Source organism: Saccostrea echinata, unplaced genomic scaffold (genome assembly GCF_033153115.1).
Source record: "Saccostrea echinata isolate AGI-Se365-2 ecotype Australia unplaced genomic scaffold, CSIRO_AGI_Sech_v1 ptg000029l, whole genome shotgun sequence".
NCBI lineage: Eukaryota > Metazoa > Mollusca > Bivalvia > Ostreida > Ostreidae > Saccostrea > Saccostrea echinata.
This window is the reverse complement of record NW_026889778.1, coordinates 37,277,665-37,304,297: the sequence shown is the minus strand read 5'-3', so window position 1 is coordinate 37,304,297 and position 26,633 is coordinate 37,277,665. Positions and strand designations below refer to the sequence as shown.

Here is a 26,633-nt window from a genome sequence, read left to right as displayed (position 1 = left end):
TGAAGTTGTTAATGATAAAATAATGATAATGATTTTTTCGACCGAGTTGATACTTTGCATCAGTCTTAATTGGTTATATTTACGTGTAACATTCATCCTTGAAATCTTTTCTATTGCTCCTATATACAGCTGAAAATTGAAAAGACGGAGATGGAGGCTAGAGGTGGTTGCAGCTTGCAAAAACAAGCCATATTACCTCGAGTTCTATGTACAAGAAATTCTGAAAGACTCGTCATCACCATAGTGACGTCATAATAATTCCTTCACAGGAGGTGAACAGACTTTTCTGAATATTCTCGGTGAAAAAACAAAACTATATTACAAATGTCTCGAAGGGTAAATCCGGGGATTACCATGAACATTGACTATGACCTTGTAAGTACATGTATTTGTGAAAAATGTTTATATGATAAGTACATTTAAAACATTTATATGACTAGTCTATGAGTATAATATCGTCTTGTACGAGTTTCCTACCCTTTTCATATTTTTCTGATCTCCAATTTTTTGCCTCTCTACTCATAATTATATTTTTCGATTTTCCCAGTATATGTATTATGATGCCTATTTTTTTTTAAATGCTAAAAAAAAAAAGAAAGGAAAAAGTTTGAAGTTTTAATTTAACGCAAGTAAACAACGTAGGAAGATGGGATTATTTTGTCTAACTTAATCAATGTCATATCAGAGCTATCAGAGCAGTGATTTCTTTCATATGTTCCCCCAGAGAGTCTTTCTAAATACAATCTAAGCAAAAGCTGATGTAGTTTCATGCTCCCTATTATATATCGTGAGAGGCCTTAAATAGTAAATTCGTAATGGTCCTAGAGTCGTGCCCCTTTTATTTTCCTATTGTATCTCGCAAGATTGTGTCCGCTGCTGCACATACACTGTTAATAAAATTAATTTGGATTGCTTTTGTCATAAATTTGCAATTGCAGACGATAATAAAAAAGCTTAAAAATATATAGTATAAAACAAAATTTAACCTCACTTAGCATTTATAAATCTTCTATTACCAATACCGCATATGTTTGATAAGAAAAATCGCTGGTCGGAAGAATTTGGTTTGGACGACTTGCCTGTTAATTTTTTTCTTCGTAGAGCTACAGTTCTGCAGCTGTAAGGACCCCCCCCCCAAACCAAAAAAAAAAAAAAAATCCTGCGATCTTGCGATCTGAAGTACGTTTTTTTCTGTTCTCTAGGCGGGGCTTGATGTTACTTATGATGTCCCGAAGTGGGAATATACGAGAGAGGAGATTGATCAGGTAATTTCTGTTCCGAAAATTCCTGTTTATACTAGGGATAGTAAGGATTTACCGGTTAACTAACTTAACTGTCAGGACTAATCTGTCGGGAAGATCGTAATTTTACCGTTACAATTTTCATAACCGATTAGTCGACAGGTTTTGCAGTATACAATGTACAATAAAAATATTTCCACCTTTTAAAATTAATACTCGAAGTCGAAGTAGCATGTTTAAAACTGATACGCGACCCGTTCAAAACATTTCCCACAATTATTATACATGTAAGCCAGTGAATACTACAATCAAAGTTTATCTACACGTACCCTGTATGAAAAATTCTGTCGGCTTTAATTTGTTTCAATTATTACATAAAAACAACAGCTGTTTTTCTCTACTCATCGATCGATGTTTAATTGGGTAAATGTTCTTGTTTAGTAAATCACTGCAAAAATTAGTTAACTTTGTAATTTATTTAGCGAAATGCCTTAGAAATGGTGATATTTGAAGAGAAACCGAGACAGCAAATTTTAAAAACACGAGTACATAAAACTAAAACCAAACAATTAAGAAAAGCTAAAAGAAAAGAATATGAAGCGCTTATTTTATATATTAATATACTAGTTTACTGTGTGTTTAAAACTGTTATAGAATAGTGAACTAATGTATTTATGCCTGAGATCATGCAGAACCCCCCCCCCCCCTTTTCAGTGGTGACATGATAATAGTGCAAAATTTCATCAGTTTAGTATCTTGTGATTCCCGGAACATCTACATATATGCCACCAGAGCGATTTCTTATTAATAAGTTTTGAAGTTGCCCGTAGGAGGCATGCAATGGGGGGATGCATTTTCAGTTGGGGAGGGGGGGGGCTATCAACTACCAAAAATCCCTTCACAAGGGGGACATAGGTCGTCAGACGTTATTATTGAGGGGGCACGAGCATATGGTAGTTATGTTTTATATAGTATTCTATTTATCATCAAAATTCTACTGCCATTTATCTTCGGAGGTCAATGAATCATTTTTTTAAAAAGTAAGAATAGCAGTGGGTCCCGGAGAAGAGAAATTGATGTTAATGTCGATGAAAATATGGCTTGGCTCCGTTTGCAATAAAAAGCGAAATAAACTTTCATACATGTATTTGTATCTTTTTTTTCCCCTGATTTTTTATGGTAAGGAATTCTCATAATCCTTGTTAGAAATAAGTTGAATAATTCATAAGAAATTTATCCGTTCGGTTAACCGGTTACTCGGTCTGAAAAACTTGCGACTAACCGGTTACAAAATAGTCCCCAGTTTCAGGAATAAAGATGATTTACATTTCAAACATGATTTTTAATGCATATGTAACAATATTATAATTTTTTCCAGTACTTTAATAGCTCAAGAAGAGAATGGGTCTCCAGGGAAGCCTTTATAATGGGTTATGAAGCTCGCACGGTAATGTCTATTTCTTATAGTCACAAACGTTTCATACAATCCAAGCAGTTATCATAAAATTCTAGCTGATTTCTATTAAAAACATAATATCTATCTGTAATCACGAAATAAAAAATCATGGTCACGAAAGAAAAAAAAAATGAGGATGCGAAATTCAATTCCTTGCCACGAAAATAAATACGTTTCCACAAAATAAAAAAAAAATACGTGACCACGAATTATGATAGTGAATATATTTTAATATGGAACGGGTTGTTCAAATTGATTATATGACACCAATCTCAGCTGGTTTCTAATATTTGTGTATATTGTTTTCCAGAATGAGGATGAACCAATTACTAAGGCCTACTTTCGCAATATATACATTGGAGACTCGGTATGGGCTTTATATTATTATTATATATAATTTAAGTTTACTTAGTAATTTCTTTGGATCAACTATACTCCAAGTAAATTTTCAACATTGAATATGGTGATACATAGAAAATATTCAATATGAAATTTTTCTTCACGAATGGTAGAAAACTGGACTTTTTGAAAGTTTTCCAGAGTACAAAGCACGAGTAAAAATATCAAAAATTACAGTCTCATGAATAGTGAGTGAAAGAAATTCCATATTTACAACTATAAAAGCGTTCATTTAATTTTCTGTTTATAACATTTTTCTTCGGTTTTTGCTTTTGCCTCTATCTGTCTTTTCGGAAGAAACGTACTAGCATAAGATGCTACAATGTATCATGTTGTAAAATATTGAATTTACTATATGGAGTAAATACAAAATTTACAACACGATAACTAGAGGTAAATTCAAAATTTACAAATGACAGCTGAGCAGCTATGAGATTCTGTATGAGCAATTTTAAGATTGGAAATTGTAAACGTGTAATATTTGAACAAAAATTTTGAGAAATTTTGGTATCAGGTGTCACATGTACATTGTAAATACATGTAGCGATAGTGAAAAAAGCCTTTCTGACACAAAATAAAACTCTCAAAGTCTACAGACACAACCACTATGGGCAAAAGGAAAACCAAAGATCATGTAGTAAACAGGAAATTCAATTCTTCGTAGACGGGTATGGAATTATTTCACTCGTGAAACAAGTTTTTTTTTAAAAAATATATTTTCACAAATATTAAAAGATTCTATCCCACTTGTGATCTATAAATTCCATTACCATAAAAATACTGAATAGTTATGTAATTGCATCTTTAAAGACTCAAATAAAAGGAACAAGCTTATTTATACTTGTTTTGTGGGGTCAATGTAAATTAAACTATGTTACAGGATAAACATAATACATGTACAAGGAAACTGTCTGTCTTGACATATAAGCAATATTTATAGGCAATTACTAAGTTAGTGCAAGCCTTGCTCTCTTTAACATTTTCTTCGCCTCGCACCTCGCCCCAATATCGCTTATTTTCCAAGACAGTAACCGTGTAGTTTATATTTATTATAATATGTAAAAAATATATTTTTACAGAAGACTCTCAGTGATAGAATTGATAGTGACGTCACCCTTGGTCTGGCTGTGAAAAACAAGGTAACACATAAATAAATGACCATGGTTTCCCTGGCATGTGTTTTTATATATTTCTCAAGAATCACCTATAATTCATTTTAATAGGAACATGATTCGCTTTTTAAACTGTGAATTGCAAAAGTGTCTCTGGTAGTTGTATATCATAGTGTATGTGTCCCCATGAGCAGCGTAAAAAAATGCGCGGATTATGGTACATACAGTTTACATGTATTAGATTTAAAGTGACACCGTGACGGAAAAACGCGAAAATCGACAAAAGTAGAATTTATGCATAATACATGCAAATTTTATTTAGTTTTTGAAGGTATTAGGTTTCAGAAAATTACAGGTTTCAGAACCTAAAAGTAAAAAAAAATCTTTGTATAACCCAACACAAAAATATTACTTCACTTCTTCCTCTTTCTTGTACGCATGCGCTGAAAAGTTGAAGAATTTACCATGGTTTCAATTCCATAGATATAAATGTCGGATGACCGAGAATTTTTATACAATCTTCAAAAAAGATGATCAGAACTTATTTCTCACTTCTGCTTGCTCCAGTTTAATGTTGTTTATAAGTTTCACGCTAAAAATGAAGGACGCATGACCTTGACATTGTGGACATTGACGATAAAACCAAAGCGATAGGTACAACATTTGTTTTCCAGGCACTTACATTTTGCTGCTTTTTCTTGCATTACAGTGCAGTTGAGTTGCCAAAACTTCGCTATATTCATATTCCACATAAATCTTTTGTTTTGTGATACAACTTTCATAAAAGAAACACATGATTTTGACTCATTATGTACCTTAACTATTCCATGTGATTGTTTAAAGTGAACTCTTGACAATGTGACAATTAAAGGTAAGCTTTTTATTCATTTACATGAACATTACGTATTTAACGAATCAAGCATAGGAGAGGTCTGGACTTCTCGAAGTTTCAACACTTTTAGATTAATATACTGAACTTTTCACTTTTATCCTCCCACTTTCGCTAGAATCAGGGGATGTTAATTTGGGCCTGTCCGTAATTCTGTTTGTCCACACCATTCTACATGAAGTCTCTTAAAGTACTTAATAAAAGTTTTGCAACGAAATTTTTTAAACCAACTTAGATAAAACCCTCACTGTTATTGATGCCGAAATGTAACATGTTGAGGAGTCCGTACCTGGTTGAATCCAGGATCTCGGGTTTTAATTGATATTAATATTGACTTAAAATGATTGGATGAAATGATTGGACTGCAAATATATACAAATATGGCCCTTTCCTTATTTAGGGGGGGGGGGGGGAATCACACTTAAAGGTCGGCCTTATATTTACAAAAGAAAGTGGGGGGGGGGGGTCACAAATGCCACCGGACATACACCCATTATGCCTCATTCAGGCTCTTAGTGTCAGTCACGATGCCAAGTCCTAACTTACTACTAATGGTCAGCCTCTGACAACAGAGGATATACTGAGTTGTCCTTATTCAGGACGAACAGTCATCCACTGCTACCAGAGACTTACACTGTGTCCAGGAAGGTTACCAGGCAAGCCTCTGAGAGGTTGTCCTCTCTCTCTATGGTCGGCCTCTAAGTGGTTAGTCATGATTCTTTACAGTAATAGCACAATACTACCAATTTATTATGGCAAGCCTTCACCGTCAGACATTCCACCTAGTATTGCTACAATAATTGTGGTAAGCCTTAATATTAGACCACCCACCCAACTACATGTAACCTTAGCTTCTGAATATCCGTCTCCTTCTCTCTGCTGTCTGGAGTTAAAGAACCCCGCAGCTTAGCTGCGCTCGCTTATCTACCTTTGTTTTAGGTCACGTGATTTGCTACAGCCACTAACAGATCCTCAAAGGCCGACTTGCATATTCGGAATACACAAAGCTATACGCATCGTTAGTTCGTTACAGATAAAAAGGTCAAAGGCCAAGATCAAAAAGACCTTTATTGCACAAATTATGGTTTCCTGATGATAACAAATTCTATTTAAGATTTTGCAAACAAAATCAAAGTGATGGTGTGACATGCCCAAGGAAAGCCCCCTGTTGAATTTGAGACCAAGGTGAAAAGCGAGGTAACACATTCTGATATGACATGAACTGATTTCAAGATTCCGTCTGTTCATGCTTCCAATTTTGTTCTGACCAGTGCTTTGTAACGGAGAAACAATTGCCCATACTTGGCATGAACAAAGTTGTTTATAGCTGGAAGGTGTGTTATGATCTTGTTCTTTGGTCATTTATGCAAATTCAAAGAGAGCTGATAGAAAAACTTTATAATGGATAAGCATTAGAAGTTCATAGTTTACTCTAAGATTACTTATGATCTGGTTATTTGTGTAAATCTATAATTCGTGTCAGACCCGATCCATTACTTTCTAATAGAAATTCATTGGAAGACCAAGCATGACTTTAGGGTATGTCATGACATTGAGCCAAAGTCATTTAGGAAAATTCACGGTCGTTGTCATAAAAATATACCGGTAAACTTTTCATCAAGACAATATTTAGGTAAATTTGTAAGATATTAATTATAAAATGTATCAGTATGAATTGAATTTGAATCTTTATGCTTCTTGTCACAATAAAACTGTTATTTGAATTCTGATTTTCTTTGTCATATTAATTTTATGTTTGCGTATTTCTTTTGTTTTGTTACTTGTATGTATGCTTGTTTGTTTGTAAGAGAGGTGATTGATCATTTTACTTCAATAAAACTTTGATTGTTGCATATTATATGTAATTTTTCCTAATTTTGTAATACTCAGAAAATGAGAAAAATCAAAAATTATTTTCGACGTACTATTTTTTATAGATGTCAGGTTGCACAACATTAACTGGCAAGATTGGCAACATTTTCATCTGTTAATAATCAAAACATTTGACTTTAGATGATAAGTTTTTCATAGTTACATTATTATATGTACACTAGCTAAATTATATAAAAATAACAAGAGAACTTAAGGTTCATCGATACTCTGATAAGATAGATGACTCTTACTGGGATATATGTCTATTTTTTCTTTTATAAAAAATTATCATCATGTAAAAATTTTGCTCAACAAAATGAAATTGTTTTTATTCTAATTATAAACACATATTTTCATAAAATCATATATAAGCGTTTAAGCAAAATTTTATATGAGTGGGGAGAATGATGATGAACTTTAATTCATTCAAATTTCAAGAAATTGTCTTACTGTAGTAATACATATTTCTATTATTTAGGCTAGCAGCATGATAAGACAGAGCTTATTAGAAGCATTCGCGGGAGCTTCAGATTTTGAAATCGCCCGACAAAAGGTAACACAGTCATTGTTGATTATAAGGTTTAACTATGTGGTTTTATGCTATTTAGCTATCTCAGAACTCTGCATACTGTAAATCTCATTTTATTCGCCGGAACTTTATTTTCTTGTCTTGTAATTACGCTAGACAGTGAACTCGCGAAATTATCATTCGCGTATATTAGTATTCCTAAAGATAATATAGAGCAATAACTACAATTCGTGAAAAAAAGAGTACATAGAGTACATGTTTATCTCGCAAAAATAAGGTGTCGCGAAAATTTAGTGATTTATACTATTTACATATTGATCATTATCTTATTTTCCAGCCTAATACCTTCCGAAGACTTCTACATACATGCTTTACTTGCCTGGGCCGTCATCGATAAGACAGAGCTTATTAGAAGCATTGATTTTAAAATTACAACACAAAAGGTAACACATTCCTTTGTTAATGTGTTATGTGGTTTTATGCTATATATACTGAAACGCAAAAAGAAACGCAACATCCTAATTTTAGGGGGGAAATTATATACAGGTTATAACTTTGTACTTAAAAAGTTAGGACATCTTCAACTTTGCCAAATCAGTAATTTAACGGTTGAATGATTTTCATTCGATTTTGAGCCCTCTTAACAGAAATCAAAAATTGCATGTTTAATAATTAAGAGTTATGGATTACTTTCTAAGGTTTAAAAATAACATTCAAAGTTTGAATCAAATATCTGATGTTTGTAAATTTACTTTTTACCTTACTGTATTCATTTTTGAATGTTATCTTTAAACCTTAGAAAGTAACATAACTCTTAAAACACCCCCTTCCGACCATTCAATTAAGCGTGCTAGTCCGCCATGTACAACAATTGCAGCTCGATTTCTACGACGCATTAGGTTTATCAATCTCTTGATCTGAGAGAAAGAAATATTTTTACATTTTTAAAAGCCTGTTTTTCAGATACTGAGGTCGAATTTTCTCTTTAGAACGTGGCGTAGTGTAGTAACCCTGGGACTTCCGGTCGTGTCATTCATGCTTTTGAAACGCATGAGCCTGATGAGTCGTTACGTAGTGCAAATTTGCATCTGCAACTCTCCTTTACCTTAATTTTAAGAATTTCCAGCAAGAGCAATGAAAATGCATGTTTTCAGTCATTTTGAGGAAATATTGGAATCACATCGGGAAAAGAAAGAAGAATTTTTTTCTCGGAATATTAGTGAAATATTTATGATTAACAGCTACAAACCCTTAAAAACCCAAATTTTTGTCAAATGTTTTATTAAACATGCAATTTTTGATTTTTGTTAAGAGGGCTCAAAATCAACTTCCGGTAATGGAATGAAAATCATTCAACCGTTATATTACTGATTTGGCAAAGTTGAAGATGTCCTAACTTTTTAAGTACAAAGTTATAACCTGTATATAATTTTCCCCCTAAAATTAGGATGTTGCGTTTCTTTTGCGTTTCAGTATAGCTACATGTGTATCTCAGCACTGTGCATCTTTATATAAAATTATTGGCATTGATTGAAATTTTATTTTCCAGCCAAATTTGTTCCCACGACTTCTACGTACATTTTTGGCTGCAATGGCTGTCATTCATCTCAAAGTTTTAAATAATCAAAAACTGGAGATTTTGAAGGAATGGAGAACAGACGTTTTGGTAGTGGGATGTTTTATAAAGGACTGTGATTTAAAAATACAAACACATCCGGATTATTGATATGTATCCAGCCAAATGAAGAGAATTCCCAGCCCGGATCCTCAAGACTGTGCCCTCCGCTCCATTTGGGCCAAATATGTTCATACAAGATATTAAGTAAATAATATTTGAAAGAAGTTAATAATATAGTGTAATTTTTGTTTAAGTAATAAATATTTTGAGTAAATCTATATCACATAATATTCTTTTAATCGAACATTTGTCTTTTTTGTGATGCAGTAGACTATATATAGAGTCCAGAATCTATATGCCGTTGTTTCGAAGACCGACATTGGATCAATTCAACATGTGTCTGAACTATGTTACGTATTCGAAAAACGGGGCAGGGTTGCAGCATGTTTGTAAATGCATAAGGATATTCTAACTGCAGGCTACCGTTACCGGTCCATTATTAGAGAATACATATCATTACATGTATGATAAAAAGATGATCCCTGTTAACACCACATTTCTTTATTATCAATGCATCATTTTACTAAATAATCTTAATGTTCAATGTGTCACTAAAATTCTACTATGCGTTTCTTTTTTTGAAGAGTATATTAAAATTTATGTTATGTCTCTCCTTGTACCTCAAGAGAGAGAGCTCAGTATCCAGAAGGATGTTTTAGTAATTCAAGACCCAAGCACGGTGGGTGCTCTCTTCTATCAATAATAGACCCCTTAATCTCCCGTCCTGTTCCTCAAATAATGAAACAGTTATCATCTGCTGCTTTTTCCCCATACACCGCCATAATGGTCATCGATTTGGCAGGAACATTCCTGCTTGTTTTCAGTGTCATGTCTACATCTATTTCTGTGAAAAAAAAACATGAAAAAGCGAAATGCAAATCTATACTTTTCATAATAATATTGTTTTGTTTTTAACGAGGCCGAGTCTAATTATTTCTACCTTAGAGATTTTGATATATTTTCTTGAATTAATTTTTACTATTATATTTATTGTTTTAAGATTAAAAAATCGAATGTTTACCGTCCCGTTTTCTGAGGGGAGCCATCTAAGAAGTTTTCAAGTTTTACTATTGGACCATATGGGAATTTGTTGGAAAAGCGCCAAATTATCACATTTTTCCATAATTTTTGTATTTCTGCCCTAGAGATTTCTTTTTCAGCCAAGTACATTAAAGTTATTGTAAAATGTCACCAAATCGTGAAATTTCAAAAAGGTTGATCATCTAGGTTGGTCTAGGAATTATTACAAAGTTTATTTTTTCAATGCCCAATACCTCTAAAATTGCCATATTGCGGTATAAATATATATCGGCGCAGATAAATTATTTTGGTAAAAAATAGCACTGCTTAGATTGCTAGTATGTTTCTTTTGATGTTCTGCCAACAGTTTTTAGTATAATATCCATGGACGTCTTGAACATACAAGCTTTAGTCATGTATTGCTTACAAAATCGGGAAACAGTGACGTCGTTCGAGCCATTTCAGTGTTTTTTTCCTAATTATGTCGTAAAAACACATTTTCAGACCCATAGGAGTTACAGATAATGTTAATTTTGTATTAAAATCACAATATTTGGGAAAGGTGTAATGTCGCAGATATGACTGCATGAAATTAAAAAGCTGCGCAAAGTTGTGCGCACTCGAATTAGACTCGGCCTCGTTAAAACTTTTGAGTAGAAACTATATTTTGATACAAACATCAAAATTTGCAGCTGTCCACCGGCAAGTGGTGGCGTCTCCATATGAGTGAAAAATTCTCGAGAGGGACGTTAAACAATAAACAAACAAACAATTGATACAAACAAAGCTTTGTTAAATTAAATACGGTAGGGGACAAAAAGCTGTAACTTACATGTATCTTACGATATATATATATATATATATATATATATATATATATATATATATATATATATATATATATATATATATATATATATATATATATATATATATATATATATATATACATGTATAATGCTAAACAAACAAAAAAATATACGATATAAAGAACACAATTAGATGAATTCATGAACGATTCACAAGCATATTTCATGAACGATTCACAAGAAGATGTTACCTGGTTCTCAGTCATCCAGAAGGAGAGGAAAAATGTAGCGTTAATTGGGGTTAGATGTAAAAACATTAACTATTTAACTATCATTTAAATTGGTAGTGTATAATAGAAGGGCTACATTTACTTATCTCGAACCGGTCCGTACAAACCGAAGTCCCGTGGCAGAAGGTGCTGGCACAATAAAGATCTTGCTCAGAGGCCTTAAGTGCCGAGCGCATGTGTAAATTTGCAGCCCTCCACCTGCAAGTTGTGGCGTCTAAATATGAGTAAAAAATTCTTGAAAGGGACGTTAAAAAAAAAAACAAACAAAAAATATTATCTCAGTTGTAGGTTAATGCATAATTTATGCGACCACCTCATTGAAGCTTACATTCGTTATGTGATAAACATTATTGTATGTGAATTTTATTAGCAATGGTATACGTTGTTTCCTTTAAATTCAGTAAAGAATGTAAGATTCGAAGAAATTCTAGATTCCATGTTTTGGTCCTATCTGAATTAATTATACTCACTGCCATGTGTGCATTGACTAATTAGAGAAAAACTACAATTATTTCATACAAGGCTTATTATTGCGTAATAATAACTGTCATATCTAAACATAGACATAAACATTTTGCTTGTATTTTAATGTATTCAAATTTTGTAATTTAGGATTCTCTTCTTTATTTATTTATTTTTTCAATTGACTATTTCCATGCATTCATATCGAAGATGCTAGATAGCCACATATGAAGTTAACTTATTCATGTTATTGTATAGTAAAGTTCAGAGAACGTTTAAAAAGTTTTAGCCAAAAGCAAAATGTCATATCACAAAATTCAAATTTTTTGTGATTTTAGAAAGACAATGAATCTAATTTATAATTAATATTAAAAAAAAATAATGGCCAATATAAAGCATGATTGTGTTCAGAACTTCACATAATTTGGATACCACTACCCATCAAGGTTTTCTTATTCTCACATACTCTATACATATACATATGTGTATCATCATGGTAATTCTAGTCATTAATAACTATAGAGAGTAAAAGATAGTTGAATTGTTTCTCTTCAATGCATTTTAAAATTTCTATTTTTATAAGAAAAACCAGGCACTTAAATTGAATTAGAATTTACTATACTGCCCCAGCATTCCACAAGGATTCTCGAGATACTACTTATACTAATGGTACATGTATACATTATACTTTCTACTATTTTTTACCCCTCCCCCTTTTTAGTGTTTATGGAGATCTAGGACTTCCTACGGGGACTTCTTACAGACTAACAGACATACCTTATCTTCAGCCACCTTTATTTAGTAATGGAATGCTCACTCGCACATCTTCCTTTGCTGGGCGATAATTTAAGATCTTACTTTTGAAGAGAGTTTCAATGCACAAATAAAAAAAAAAAATACACTCGTCAGAGGGACAGAACCCAAAGAGGAAGAACATACATAATCAACACATTTGTAATTAACCTTTAATGTAATAGAGCTTTAATGATTTTGGCAAAAGGTTGTTTAATGTTTAATCCTTAATATCCAAATAGGAATTGAAACTCTATAGGTGGTCAAAAGGTCTATGAAGTATCAAAGTTTTATTTTCCATAGTTCGAACGAGAACACATTCTAATGTTGTTCTTATCAATATATATATATATATATATATATATATATATATATATATATATATATATATATATATATATATATATATATATATATATATATATATATATATATATATATATGTTATATTTCGGTAATATCTGATACATGTGTAACACTTTAATTTTTGTAACGTCTGCAGTAAATAGAGAAAATTGAATCAAGTACGGGTAATGCATTGTTCTGTCATATCTAAGATTAGACAGACAGAAATATTTGCTCGCATTATTCAAATTCTGTCATTTAGGATTGCTAGTCTTTATTATTTTCTTTGGGAATTGACGTATCTCATGCATTCATAATGAGAAAGGCCAAACCACAATTGATTTTAATAGATAGCAAAGCTCAGAGAGAAAGTGTAAAATGTTAAAGTCAAAACAAAAACATATTGCACAATTTTATGTAAGAGTAATCACCTAAAAAAAATAAAATTGAAGATATACAACAAATATATTAATGATGTCATCGCTAAGACAGGAAAATACAAGTAAACATATTTTCCATCCCTTTTACAGAATGATTGACTTCATGTTTATATCTGTACTAAATAGCGGCACTGTTTTTAGTGTTTCCCGCCAAGATCTCCCCCCCCCCCGAAAAAAGGGGGAAGAACTATAAATTCTCCCTCAGTGTAGCAACATTCTGGATAAAAAAATCTTTAAAAAATGATTTGTTTAACACGTCTTTTAAAAAAAAAACATACTTAAATCAATATGAAATAAAGAATGAATATAGAGGAGCAGTTGTTTATGGCTTTGATATGAGACTTGCATGTATAATTTGCATTGCTATCACAAATACGTACATGTAATACTAATATGTTGCATTGTTTTTTTTTTTTTTGGGGGGGGGGGGCGGGGGGGGGTACACATGAATTAATAGCTGTAATTTACTGTCTTAAAGTCAATTTTTAAAGTGATGACCAAAATAAAACATTGAAGAAATGATTATAGTTTTTAACGAGCAATAATCATTGAAATTGAGAATATTTTTGTCAGTATGGAAACTCACACATCTCTTTATTTTTTTGGTGTAATTTACATTAACACAAATTAAACAATATCTTCAAAGAGATTAAACATTTTATGCAGAAAAATAATTAAATAGTTACAAGTGAAATGAGTGAAAAGTAGTAAAGGTTTTTATGATCATAAAATACTACACCTTCAGTCTACGTTACATATTTTTTGTAGACCAGTGTTGATGTAATCGGGAATTTTACAACCTAATGTTTATAAAAGGAAGCATGCATAACAATCATTGATAATTCTCAAAAACACTCCCATGTTGTGCTTGCATATAATCAATCACGTTCAGAGTCAAATGCAGACATAACAGGTATAACAAAGGCATAACACAGGTAAGAATTGTTAGTCTAAGGCTATGTACAACTATACAGTGCTGTAATATACTTATTTTTTATTATGGGTTTGAATATATATATAAATTATGCTGCTCATTTAGAAATGAATCTGGCACCTAATCCCACCTCTAAATTTTGAGGTCCGTGTTTGCTCTGCTCTACATTTGCATCGTTTCATTGGACTTTCGAGATTGAATTCTGTTCGTTATCTTCTTATTTCATCTTTAAAGGAAAATCCAAAACAAAATACAAAATGTTGACATAATCAACAAGATAATATAAAGTAAATGATGCTACGCGTATATTTCAATTTAATTTTGTAAATTTAATCGTGTGAATTTTCTTCTAATGATTATTTGACAATCTCGAGAAAAATGGCACGAAATTTACATGTTGACAGTTGTGTAGATGTGCACAAGTTCACGGGAACGGATCCAAGGCAGTGAAATTGGCGGGCGTAATTCGCTGAATATATTATCAAAAGATAAAGTGTCTCCGTTATGATTGTGGTATCAATTACATAAATTACAGTGGCTGCAACGTTATTGTTGACAACTTACACGAACGATCACGTTACACGAACGATTCCGCACGATTAACGCACGATAAAATCTGTTACACGAACGATCCTTCACGCACACGACTCTACACGTTACACGATCTTACACGATTGCTAACGCAAACGCACGATTCTTCACGCAAAATACCTCAAATTCTTTAGGAATGGATATTTTCAAAACGAAATAAGGCTTTAGTTAATACTCATTTTAGATCTCAAATAAATATTGATTTATATTTCATTGACTATGAAAAATGAATATCAAAAATAGAAATGGATATTTCTGGAACTAAATACATGTAAGACTTATTAATTATTTTAGATTACAAATAATTATTTACGTACTTCTCCGACTTAAGAAAACTGATGTTTTTTCGTTCTATCAGAAGATGTATATGTAGGTGGACCGTGAGTTTTGATTGAATTGGATTTCATAATATGCAGAAAGGGATAGGTTTGAAAAAAATGGCATGAAAATGAAGTAAATTATAAGTTATATCTATGTTTCCATTTGGGAATCTCTAAAATCAACAATTATTTTTACAAATCATATATTTGCAGAAATTATAAAAATAATTAAAAGTAAGCTCCAGAGATAAACACATGTACATTCGCCGACTAAATATTTATGTAAGCATTGAGAATTGTTTATTTATTTATTTGTAAAAAATATCTATTTTTGATATATTGATTTTAAAAATATCTTGACCATAATTAGCAGTAAATATAATTAACATCATAGAAATTTTTTTTAATCATCTAAGACTTTAGAACGATTTATCACAAAAAATCACGCTATTTGACGAGAACACAATATTGTACGACTTACTATATTTTTTCATTTCCAAGCGATAATTAGTTCGTTCTGCTTTTAATTATGTAAATCGTGCTTCATTTATTTTATTTGGATTGAAAAAAAAACAAAACAAGCGAAATGCTTGCATAACAAATATCATTCCGTTAAAAACTTACAAAATGAAATTTACACGTTTCTTAACGCACGATCACGCACGATTAAAACCGCAAACGATTGAGTCTGATACACGCACGATCTCGCACGTTACACGAACGATCACGCACGTTACACGAACGATTCTGCACGATTGGTTTGTCAACAATAACGTTGTAGCCACTGTACTATAATTTGCACATGTATTTTTCGAAGCAATTACTTGCCAAGTAGGGCCCAACACTTGTTTGTACTTTAAAAACTTCAATGACGTCACCCATTGTTATTAGTCTACGTATATTTTTACCGATTCAACCATCACTAGTTGGATATTCAAAGGTCCAACTGGCCATCAGTTGGCTATTCAAATATCCAACTGTCTATCGTTTGGATATTTAAATATCCAACTGTGCATACAAACATAATTAAGAAATGAACAGAAGAGATAAAAGAGTTTAAAAAAGTATTTCCAATACACCGAATTTGTCACACTATTAGAATTTATGCCTAATACACACGGAATTAATCACTTCGCATTTTTCATACCATTAGAATCGTGTTAAAAATGTTCTTCCAATGCTCACAAAAATTACAATTCCTCCGAATTTTGCACACTATTAAACTCTTGTCGTCAATAATATATCCAATACTTATCCGATGGTAATTTAACAGTTTCCGGTCTTAAATTTTGAAAACATCACTTTTTGACACGCTTATAAATACATTTTCATCTTGAACCTTAAACCACATCATTTCCTGTTGCTGAATATTATTTTAGGGGTCCGTTATCAGCAAATCCTCTAAGATTTTTCGAGGTTCATGATCTCTGTTTTCATACTTTTCTTGCGTACTTCCCAAAACAATTTATTAAATTGACAGCCCAACTTTTTTGTCACCTTTTTTTTTTATTGCAGATCTTGATATGGAATATTTTTAAAGCAGGTTCCATATAACACCAACAATCTTTTCATCTGTTTTAGCACTACTAGAAGTATTGTCCGAATGAAACTCCATAAGATTCCAACACTCTTCCTCAACTAATCATCATCTTATATGTAATGATAGATTTCCAACCTTTTATCAAAATTCTGTAGTTTTCTTCTGCTTTCAGGTCAAACGTATTCAAAACACTATCTGAACATCTCTAAATTTACTTTGGATTTAAAACTATTCTTCATCTGATTTCATGACTGTTCTGAACAATGGAAAGGTTTGAAATGACATTAGTACCATGTAGTTTCATGCTCACTAGTCCATGAATAAAAAGGGTGTTCGATTAGGCTATTGTATTGTGTCACTTTTGGATATCTAAATGGGCTAGATTCCATTGTATTACAGCAAAGTTGGATATGTGAATGGGTAAATGTTTCTTTGGGGTCCAAAGTGGGGAAGTTTTTTTAAGTAAGATAAATAACTCAGTAGTGTTGAATAGTTTAGATAAAACATCCCCTCCTAAGGCCTTCGGCCCACGGAGTGAATGTTTTCTCTAAACTTTTCAACACCGTCTCGTTATTTATCCATTACATAGCCAATGAACCATCGATCAACAGTCATTGCCAGGGAAAATTAACAAAGGATGCATTTTGTTTTAATTCAAATTCTGGAGGAAAAAAAACTTGCCTGTTGATAAACAAATATATATTTAAAAACCGATTGTAAAACACCACCCACTTCACAAGATACAAACCATTAAAATTCAGAAAAAAAAAACCAAGAAGCTCAGAAAATATCGCCTAGGGCCAATTTTTACTGTAATCTAATTAGTTAATCTCTTACGTTTGCCGTAAAAATACTGACAGTATCCGAAATTCGATTAAATATTGTCGTCATTGTGTAAACAATGCAAACCAAATGCTCCTCCAAAGAATTATACCCCTTGCCAAAAAACCAATAAACTACTAAAGAACACCATTTAATATATACATCACAAGTTCTTTCCATAGTTTTCTATTTGTGTTGTACAGGGTATTTGAACATACTGTTCATGTCCAATTTGGATATCTATATTTTTCTACAATAATAAAATATCTATAAAACAACAACTGCATTTAGTAGTATGATATATCTATCATAATACAAAAACAATATACATGTACCATAACGCCATAATTTTTGATTACATCATGAAAAGTCAGTCATCTTCTTTTAAATTGGTGGTGAAAGGAATCTCTATATTAATATTTTAAAACTGTTCTATGAAAACAGAAATTCTCCCAATCCAAATGAATAGGATTTTGAAAAAAAAGTACTCAAATGAGAAGAATTTTCTAGGAAACAGATTTTTCGAATGGTGAATTTTTTTTTAACTAATACCGGACTTCAGAGACAAAACTAGGCTGTGATTAAGAAATACGCCAGTCATTTGGAATAATGAAATATATGGAGAAAACGACCAGTATTCAAGCTCAAAAGTCCATTAAACAATACAAGATAGGAGCAAAGCAAAGACGGACCTCCAAAACATCAGAGGTGGGATCAGGTGCCATGGAAGAGTGAGCTGACAAGGTCATTGTATCGACCATAGAACTTACGAAATGATGACTTTAAACGAGACTGCTGATATTCTTGTTTCATCAACTTGTTTGTAAATAACTTACCTCGTTTTAGAAATTGTACATACATAGAGCATGTTCTTGCATATCGAATCAACTGAGAGATATAAACCCCGTATGCAGGTAAGGGAAGTTGACGATTGAAAAGTTAAAGTCATCAGGTTTATCATAAAGCTTGGTTGTTAGATTACCATTACCGTCTTTTTCAAGTAAAATATCCAAATATGAAACAGATTTGTCAGACTCTGTGGTATCTTTTATCTCAGGATCACCAGGATATATCGTATCGACATAAGAATGGAAATAACCATTGTTAATTGACAATGCGTCGTCGATGTATCTAAATGTCGAGTTGAAGGCCACAGCAAGTGTTTTCTTCATCATAAAATGACGTTAAATCGAGAACTGTCTATGAGGTCCGTTTTTGAAATTGCTTGTTTTAAGAATATATATAAATGCTCAAACTTTATTTAGATTGTTTTTTTTTTGGATAAAATTGCATGGATATTTTGTGAACATTTTTGCAAGAACATATCTTTGATAAATTCTTAAAAACATTTTTGGAAACCTCAACGTCAGGACATGTATGCCGAAACAGCATGTATATTTCACCATTTGTATTTTTTTTTATTTGTATTCTTTGATTGTCAATTTGTCAATTTGCATATTTTCTCTGGGAATTTTTATAATTTTCGATTTGTATTCTGAAATTTTCGATTTTTGCCAATTATTTTTCCTTCTGTATTCTGTTCTGTATAATTTCCAACTGCATTGTAAAATACACGATCTGTATTGTTCCAATTTGTATGTAAATATCAATTTATTTGCATTCTATGATTAGTTCAAATGTGACATAGAAAATAAAATATCCCATATCATTGATAAATTTTTCTATCTACACTACGTATAGAATGGAAGAATATTAATCCTTGCTACAAAAATATTCTTGCAACTTTTAGATATGAACACAGATAATTTACCAGCCTTTCCTCTATAGCATGCAAAGGGCAAGTAGTCCAAATCCCAACATTTATATTCTATTTCCATTCTATATTGACTGTTCCAAAAAAGTTTTTTTTAGCATATCCAATTTTACCTGCTATATTCCCGGTTATTTAATGCTATTAAAACATAAATATCATATATACATGTGCATGTATTTACACGTATAGTAATTATTTAAAAAAAAATATTTTTAATTAGTTCTTTTCGAACTTTAATCATGATAATTTAAACTTCAAATCGATACTATCATACATTGAACAAAGGTATTACTATTATATTATAGTATATTGATCACGAACTTTTCATTTCTGTTAGCCACACGGAGCATTAAAAATAACCGATAATTCATTAGAAATTCCATAACCATAACACACTCATAAAAAGCTTGAGTAACAAGAATTTTTCACTAAAATTTATAATACAACATTCTACGAAAATATATTTTTGGTTAAATTAACTATTTCTTATTATTATTATTACGATGGCAACAAAATAATTGATTTTTTAAACTTGACTGGATTAAACTTTTTTTTATACAAAAAGAGAAAATAAAATGTCAGACATTAAAAAAATCTAAAGAAATAAAACATGCATTCGATAAGAAGCAGAGAAAATTCTAATAAGTGTTTCAGGATCAGAGAAATTTATACTGATTTAATTACTGATATTTGAACTAAATCAAATTTAGAAAAGGGACATCAGTTCGAATTTCTGTTTACTCTGAGTTTTAACATTGTTAAGGTAAGTTAATCTTTACTCAGGCATTGACCGTTTACCAGAGATTTTGAGGCACACAATAGGGTTAATTTGGTTTACAATTAACCTGTATTAAAGTTTAGACCGTCAAAGTTTCAATATCCTTTGCTTCGAAGTAAAGTTTGTTCATGTCTTATTTATCCAACAGATTAATAGGATCTGCAGTTAAGAATCAAAGATTATAGAAATGGACTCGAAACGTATGAAGGTATTTGCGTTGTTTCTGATGTCCATTACAATTATTTTTTGGCTTGCAGCCATTGCAACGCCAGGCTGGATTATCACGTCACCAAAACCATTAAAAGCACCGTCACTTCACTTGGTAAGAAATAGTTATGTTAAATTAAAGTCCGTATAGAATTGATGGTACACTATTTTTTTATTCTGGTATTTGGAAGAAAATACATTACAGTATAGCATGTACATGTATTTAGAAAATACGCCGTTTATAAAATAAACTTTATCACCAACATTTTAATTCAATAAAACTTTACTAGAATGGCTAAACTGAGAGAAAGCAAAATTCCCCTGAATTAAAAGAAGCAATTTCCTTAACACATTGTCTTGGTAAATGATGCATAAAATGTAAAAAATGTTATATTTTTTCCAAGAAATCAAACTAATTGAAATCTTTGTCGAATTTTAAAACATCCTACGAATGGCTTAAAAAATATTTATAACGCTATTTTTGTGTTTTTTCTAGGAATCCTTTATGCCAGCATTGACCCCATACACAAGAAATTCTTCTGAAAAAGTGAGAACATTAATATTTTCTATGGGAAAATAACCTCTGTTTTAGCCAGGAATCGCTCACAAATTAAATTGATAAAAATCCAATTTTCAACATTCAAAAATTTATTTATTCATGAGCATTGTCATTTTCTAACGAACATTTATTTTTATATCAAGTATCTGCAAGGCTATGATGTCGACACTGGAAAAGAGAACATCCCTGAAGTACAAATGGTTGGTACATGTATTATATATATTAATTTTCCCATTATATATGTATGGTTGTCAACTTAATTTTTTTCTGGCATTCGGAAGAAAATGCAATACAGGATACATTTATAGAAAAAAAGCTATTTATATAATAGTCCTTATAACCAACATTGCAATTCAATCTAATACTCTGTTCACACGCAGAGTTTAATTCGAATTAAACGTAAGTTACTGCGAATTAAATTTGATCCACATTCACACGGAGAATTTAATGCGAATTAGTTTGATTCGAATTAGTTTACTGCGCATTAAATTACTTCGCAATAGCTCCATGTAAACGCTAAGCTAAGATAATTCGAATTAAATTTTGACGCATGCGTAAGGGCAGAATTAAGTCACAGGCCACATGTCGATGGTCAAATATAGGTACTTGTGCTATTTTTGAGCGGAAAACAAAGGAAAATTATGTTAATCACTAAAAAGTGCAAAGACACCATGACATTATGTCAAAATTGTACATCTGCTCTGCATAATATGACGTGATTTGAAAATGACCTCATAATAGCCTTACTGAAAAGCCTTGTTATAGAAATAAAATTATAATTCGCATTAATTTACCTCGCATTAGCTGTCGTGTGAACACAATTTAATTCGCATTAGTTTAATTCGCATCATTTTAATTCGGATTAATTTACTGCGAATTAAACTCTCGGTGTGAACAGAGCATTAACTTTACTAGAAAGCCTAAACTGACAGAAAGTAAGAATCCTCTTGAATGAGAGGAAATAATTTCCTGAATACACGGTCTTGGTAAATAGTAAATGATTTGTAAAAAAAAAATGTCGTTAGATCTTTTCAAGAAACTAAAAATAATTGAAATCTTTGTTGCATTAAAAATTATAGCGTGATTTTTTCTTCTTTTCCAGAAATCCTTTAGTCCATCATTTACCTCATACACAAGAAGTTCTTCCGAGGAAGTGAGAACTTTGTTATTTTCTTCGCGAAAATTACTTTTGTTTTAGTCAGGAATCCCTTACAAATTGATAAAAATTCAATTTTCAATTTTCAAAAATCTATTTATTCATAAACATTGAGTCACTTCTAAAGAACATTTGTTTTTTATATCAAGTATCTGCAGGATTATGATGACGACACTGGAAAAGAGAATATCGCTGAAATACAAATGGTTTGTATATATATTAGATATCGTAATTTGTTTACATTGCATATGTTTATTTTGTATGCGTTTGGTTTCTGCCTTTGTTTTTAGCTCATCTGAGCCGAGGATTAAGTGAGCTTTTGAATCTGATCAAAATCTGTCCAAAGTCCGTCTGTCTGTCTATCTGTCCTCTGTATGTCATGTGAGGTGTGTTGTCTGTAAACTTTTCACATTTTCAGCTTCTTCTCCAGAATCACTGAACCGATTTCAACCAAACGTGCTACAAAGCACCGTTGGTTAAAGGGAATGTAAATTTCGCGGGTATGTTAAGGATACACCCAGAGATATCCTACTTGCCTTTACAATATGACGTGATAGTAAGCTGTATGACGTGAACTTTAGAAGTAATGATTTCTTAATATCTATATTTAAAGTTTAATTTCAGGTCCAAGAAATGAATGAAATCATTCAAAACATAATATAAACTAAATCTTGTCGTTTTGAGGTGGTATAAATAGCACGGGGGTTAAATACCAAACCCATGACGTCATAACTATTGATCAAATATTTGCCGAGTGAAATTAAAGGTGACGAGAATTCATGTAAACAAATATATGAAATTGGAGTTTTAAGGCATATACCGTGAATGTTATGTGTGATTCATAAGGAATTAAAGATTAAGAATCAGGTACGATGATAAATTCTTATCATGTTTTCTTATAATGAACACAGGCAGTGCTTTGAAATCCTGATCAACCTTTCCTCTGTCGTTCTATAACAACAAAGATGCAAAAGTTCAACACTACACCGCATACTTTGAGACATATTTTTGTTTGTATCGCAAGCTTGTATTCTGTAGTACTTGGAAAGTGCTGCTATAATCGTGTGCTTAAAATAAATTGATAACTTGATCGTATGTACAAAATGTAAAAATTTTGGAAAGGTTTCATGCGAAACTTTAAAAATTTTTTTCTGTGTCGGGAGAGTAGGATTCTAGCAGCACTTTTCATGGCCCAGTGATGTTTTTACATAATTATCTTCACTAAAAGAAATAAATTATCTCCGGGGTAGTGTTGAACTTTTCACTTAGGCAATTTTTCTATTTATAGACATCACGTGATGAAGTCGTAGTGGAGTGCTTCTTTTAGCCTAAGACTCAATTGCGTCTATACAATGGATAATAATAGAAAATGTTTTATCTATGGCTTTTCCGATTTATCAATGTTACATTTTACGGGAAAAAGTCTAAATTCGCCGAAATATGATCTGGGTACTGCCTTAACATATCTGTGTTGTTAACAGGAAGTGTCATGCCTCCTTTCAAGGGGAGATAATTAAAAATTCGTGAAAACTTTCTTGTACATGTATCATTTAAAATCTCCTAAGGAACCAATGAGCCAAAAAAATGAAACTAAGCTTTATTACATACTGTAAATTTAAGTCTTCATTTCATGACCCCTGTCAATTGAATAACTGGACTTAAATTCCTTATATAAAAAGTACGAATGTTGATAATAAAAGTGTATCTTTCAGATATAATGGGTCATTGCAACATGTTTCTCACATGTTCCAAGAAATACATAAAAAATGGAACAAAGACTCACTCATATGAAAAATTGTTTAACTGTATTAGATAGTAATATAATATCATTTTTGCCTTCTTTGGTATTAGCATGCAATTTCATAGAAAAATAATTTCAATACTTGTAAGATTGTTCCAAATTGTGAAGATATTACCAAAAAGAAATTAATGTTAACTGAAATATTCAAGAAAGTTTTGATAAATTTAAGATTTAATTTTTCACTTTTTTTTATTTGACTAACCATAGGTAATTTCTCGGATTATTCACCGGTGTTCTTTACCAAGTTCTTCTGAATGCTAGCCTAAAAGCAAAGTTGCAAGAAAATAAGAAAAATGATTGTGTCGTTAATTATTTTGATTTACAATAATATTATATTAATATTTCATGAAATACAGACACAGATATCCGTCCAGATGAGCATTTTCTACTTCCTCATATGTAACAGAGGTCAATGTCTTCCGGTTCCGTATGACACCAGCGGTGTACAAGTCACAGAGGGAATGACCAGTATTCGTAAGCTGTTTGTGTATTTCAAACAGTACCAGATTTGAGGTGGATGTCCACTAATATTTGAAGAAAAAAAATGATCTTTATAATAAGTGAAATTAATTTTTAAGAAACTTGATGAGGTATTAAATAACATTTTCTTTTTTCAGCGTCGTTTGTTGAAATTCAGATCGAGGGCGTATTTGTTCTTGTGTTATTGATAATGGCCTATATTCTTCTTCTACTGAACATGAAATCTTCCTGTAACATTCTGGTCGGAGGAATTGCAATGATTTTGTCTGGTAAGATACTCAAAACATAGCTTTGTTACCCCCCCCCCCCCCCGAAAAAAAAAGAAAATAATAATTCATTGAAACACAGACCTGTGGGTATGATTTTTAATAACATATAACCGTGATATTTTATTTTCCATAATAATGTGTTATAAGACAAATCTGAGGGATAGGTGAAAAATACAACTTCCTTATTACCAAGTGATATTTCCTTATGTCTGATTTCTTATTATTGTGTTTAACTGTTTTTAGATTATTGTTTGATATACATAGATATATACCTTTTTGGGGGTGAAGAAAATAATCAAGTTGATTAACAAATACGTACTTTACTTTTTTTAAAATTTCTTTCAGGTATATTTTCATTTATTTTGATCATTCGAATGACTGTGCCAAACATTAAAATGACGGATCTTGCCGATGCCATGAATATGGAAGTCAAAACACCTTATTCAATCATTTTGGCATGGATCAGTTTCCTGCTTAGCTTTGCAACTTCTTTCTTAATTGGAGTTGTTTACTCAAAACAACGGAAAGAATCTGTAGACAGCCAGACTCTGGATTTGATTTCGACAACCTCTTCAAACGACTTCTCCATCCTTAAAGAGATTTAAAAATAAGTAATAATGTCCATCGTTGAAAAACCAGTTGCTGTAATGATCTTCTAAGTCACTCTGAGATTTGCTATCTTATAAGAAAACATATGAGTTTGATATATACATTGAACCAAATAGAAATGTCACAAAATTGCTGTAGAATCCTTCATAATTGGAAGTTATCCAAAAAAAAAAAAAAAAAAAAAAAAAAAAAAAATTATACACTTTTACCTCTATCATTTTGATTGTGCCTAAAATTCATTCAAATATATACATAACAGTTCTTTTTAAATTTATTTACACATAACATTAGGTTTTGTCTATCGCCATGCTGAATTTTGGATGTCTTTTTGACAGAATTATTTCGTCTCATTTTTAGTTCATCCACAAATCTATTTCATCTCTCATTTCATCGCACACATCATATTCAATGTACACTGCCAACATGTGATAGCTACAGCATTTGCTTTGAGTTTATTTTTTAAAATTATTTAAACAGTTTGACAGTTAATTTCCATATTCATTTGCTTTGCGGAATTCTTCTTATGTAGCGTCAGTTTTAAGAGTATTTGTTTGTTTGTTTTTTAACGTCCCTCTCGAGAATTTTTCACTCCAGCACTTGCCGGTGGAGATTCTGCAAATTTAGACTTTAATTCGGCACTAAGGTCATTAAGCAGTGAGAGATCTTTTTCCTTTCAGCACTTACTGCGACATGGGACCTAAAGTTATTTAAAAGCATGAAAATTAAAAAAGCAAGTAGGAGATTGAATAGATTTGTGGATGAACCAAGAAAAAAATGAGTTACTAAAAGTAACTTCAAAAAGACATCAGTAATGTTCTTGTCGCATTGTGATAGACGAAACTTAACCTTGTGTTTATGGAAATATTTTAAAAAGAACTTTTAATTTATATCTGATTAAACATTATAATGCATAATGCCGATTCCATGAATATGGAAGTCAAAACACCTTATTCAATTAACTTTTCCTGCATCAGTTCTCTGTTTGGCTTCGTAACTTCGTCATTAATTTTATTTTGTAATTAAAATTACGGAAACAATCTACAGACAGTCAGACACTGGATTTGATTTCGACAACCTCCTCAGACAACTTCTCTATTCTTAAAGAAATTAATGCCCAATGTTGAAAACAGTTGGAGTATATCATGTGTGAAAAAACTTATCTGACTCTCATCTGTATGATATGTTTTTCCGTTACGCTATCATGACAATGAGCACACGGCGGGTGTGACCAGTCGACAGGGGACGCTTACTCCTTCATGGCATCTAATCCAATCTCTAATGTCTTTTAGAGGTCCGTGTTTGCTCTGCTCCAGATTTGTATTGTTTCAATGGACTTTTGAGCTTGATAGCTGTTCGTTATCTCCATACTTCATAGTTCAAAATTATATATATATATATATATATATATATATATATATATATATATATATATATATATATATATATATATATATATATA

General features: G+C 31.6%; 2 protein-coding genes and 1 long non-coding RNA gene across 3 annotated transcripts in view; 2 read left to right on the top strand and 1 right to left on the bottom strand.

Annotated features, from left to right (window-relative positions):
• The window catches only part of LOC133195887 (protein lifeguard 4-like), a 396,544-nt gene that overhangs the window by 16,507 nt on the left and 353,404 nt on the right, over positions 1 to 26,633 (bottom strand). The gene's annotated exons all lie outside the window — the stretch shown is intronic.
• On the top strand, positions 7,443 to 9,335 carry LOC133194791 (uncharacterized). Its single transcript, XR_009722177.1, has 3 exons — positions 7,443 to 7,522; positions 7,836 to 7,941; positions 9,048 to 9,335. It is a non-coding gene; the product is annotated as an uncharacterized LOC133194791 (long non-coding RNA).
• On the top strand, positions 20,276 to 25,425 carry LOC133194790 (uncharacterized). Its single transcript, XM_061330698.1, has 8 exons — positions 20,276 to 20,415; positions 20,797 to 20,847; positions 21,003 to 21,059; positions 21,962 to 22,012; positions 22,165 to 22,221; positions 24,173 to 24,290; positions 24,434 to 24,565; positions 24,911 to 25,425. Exons 1-8 carry the CDS (start codon positions 20,281 to 20,283, stop codon positions 25,168 to 25,170), a joined length of 861 nt encoding a protein of 286 aa, XP_061186682.1. The 5' UTR covers positions 20,276 to 20,280; the 3' UTR covers positions 25,171 to 25,425.

Bases quoted from the DNA above. Each gene is read 5' to 3' on its own strand.
- LOC133194790 (XM_061330698.1), top strand. From the start codon at position 20,281: ATGGACTCGAAACGTATGAAGGTATTTGCGTTGTTTCTGATGTCCATT. The intron at 20,848-21,002 runs GTGAGAACATTA...TTTTATATCAAG, and splicing joins CAAGAAATTCTTCTGAAAAA to TATCTGCAAGGCTATGATGT. The intron at 24,566-24,910 runs GTAAGATACTCA...AATTTCTTTCAG, and splicing joins AATTGCAATGATTTTGTCTG to GTATATTTTCATTTATTTTG.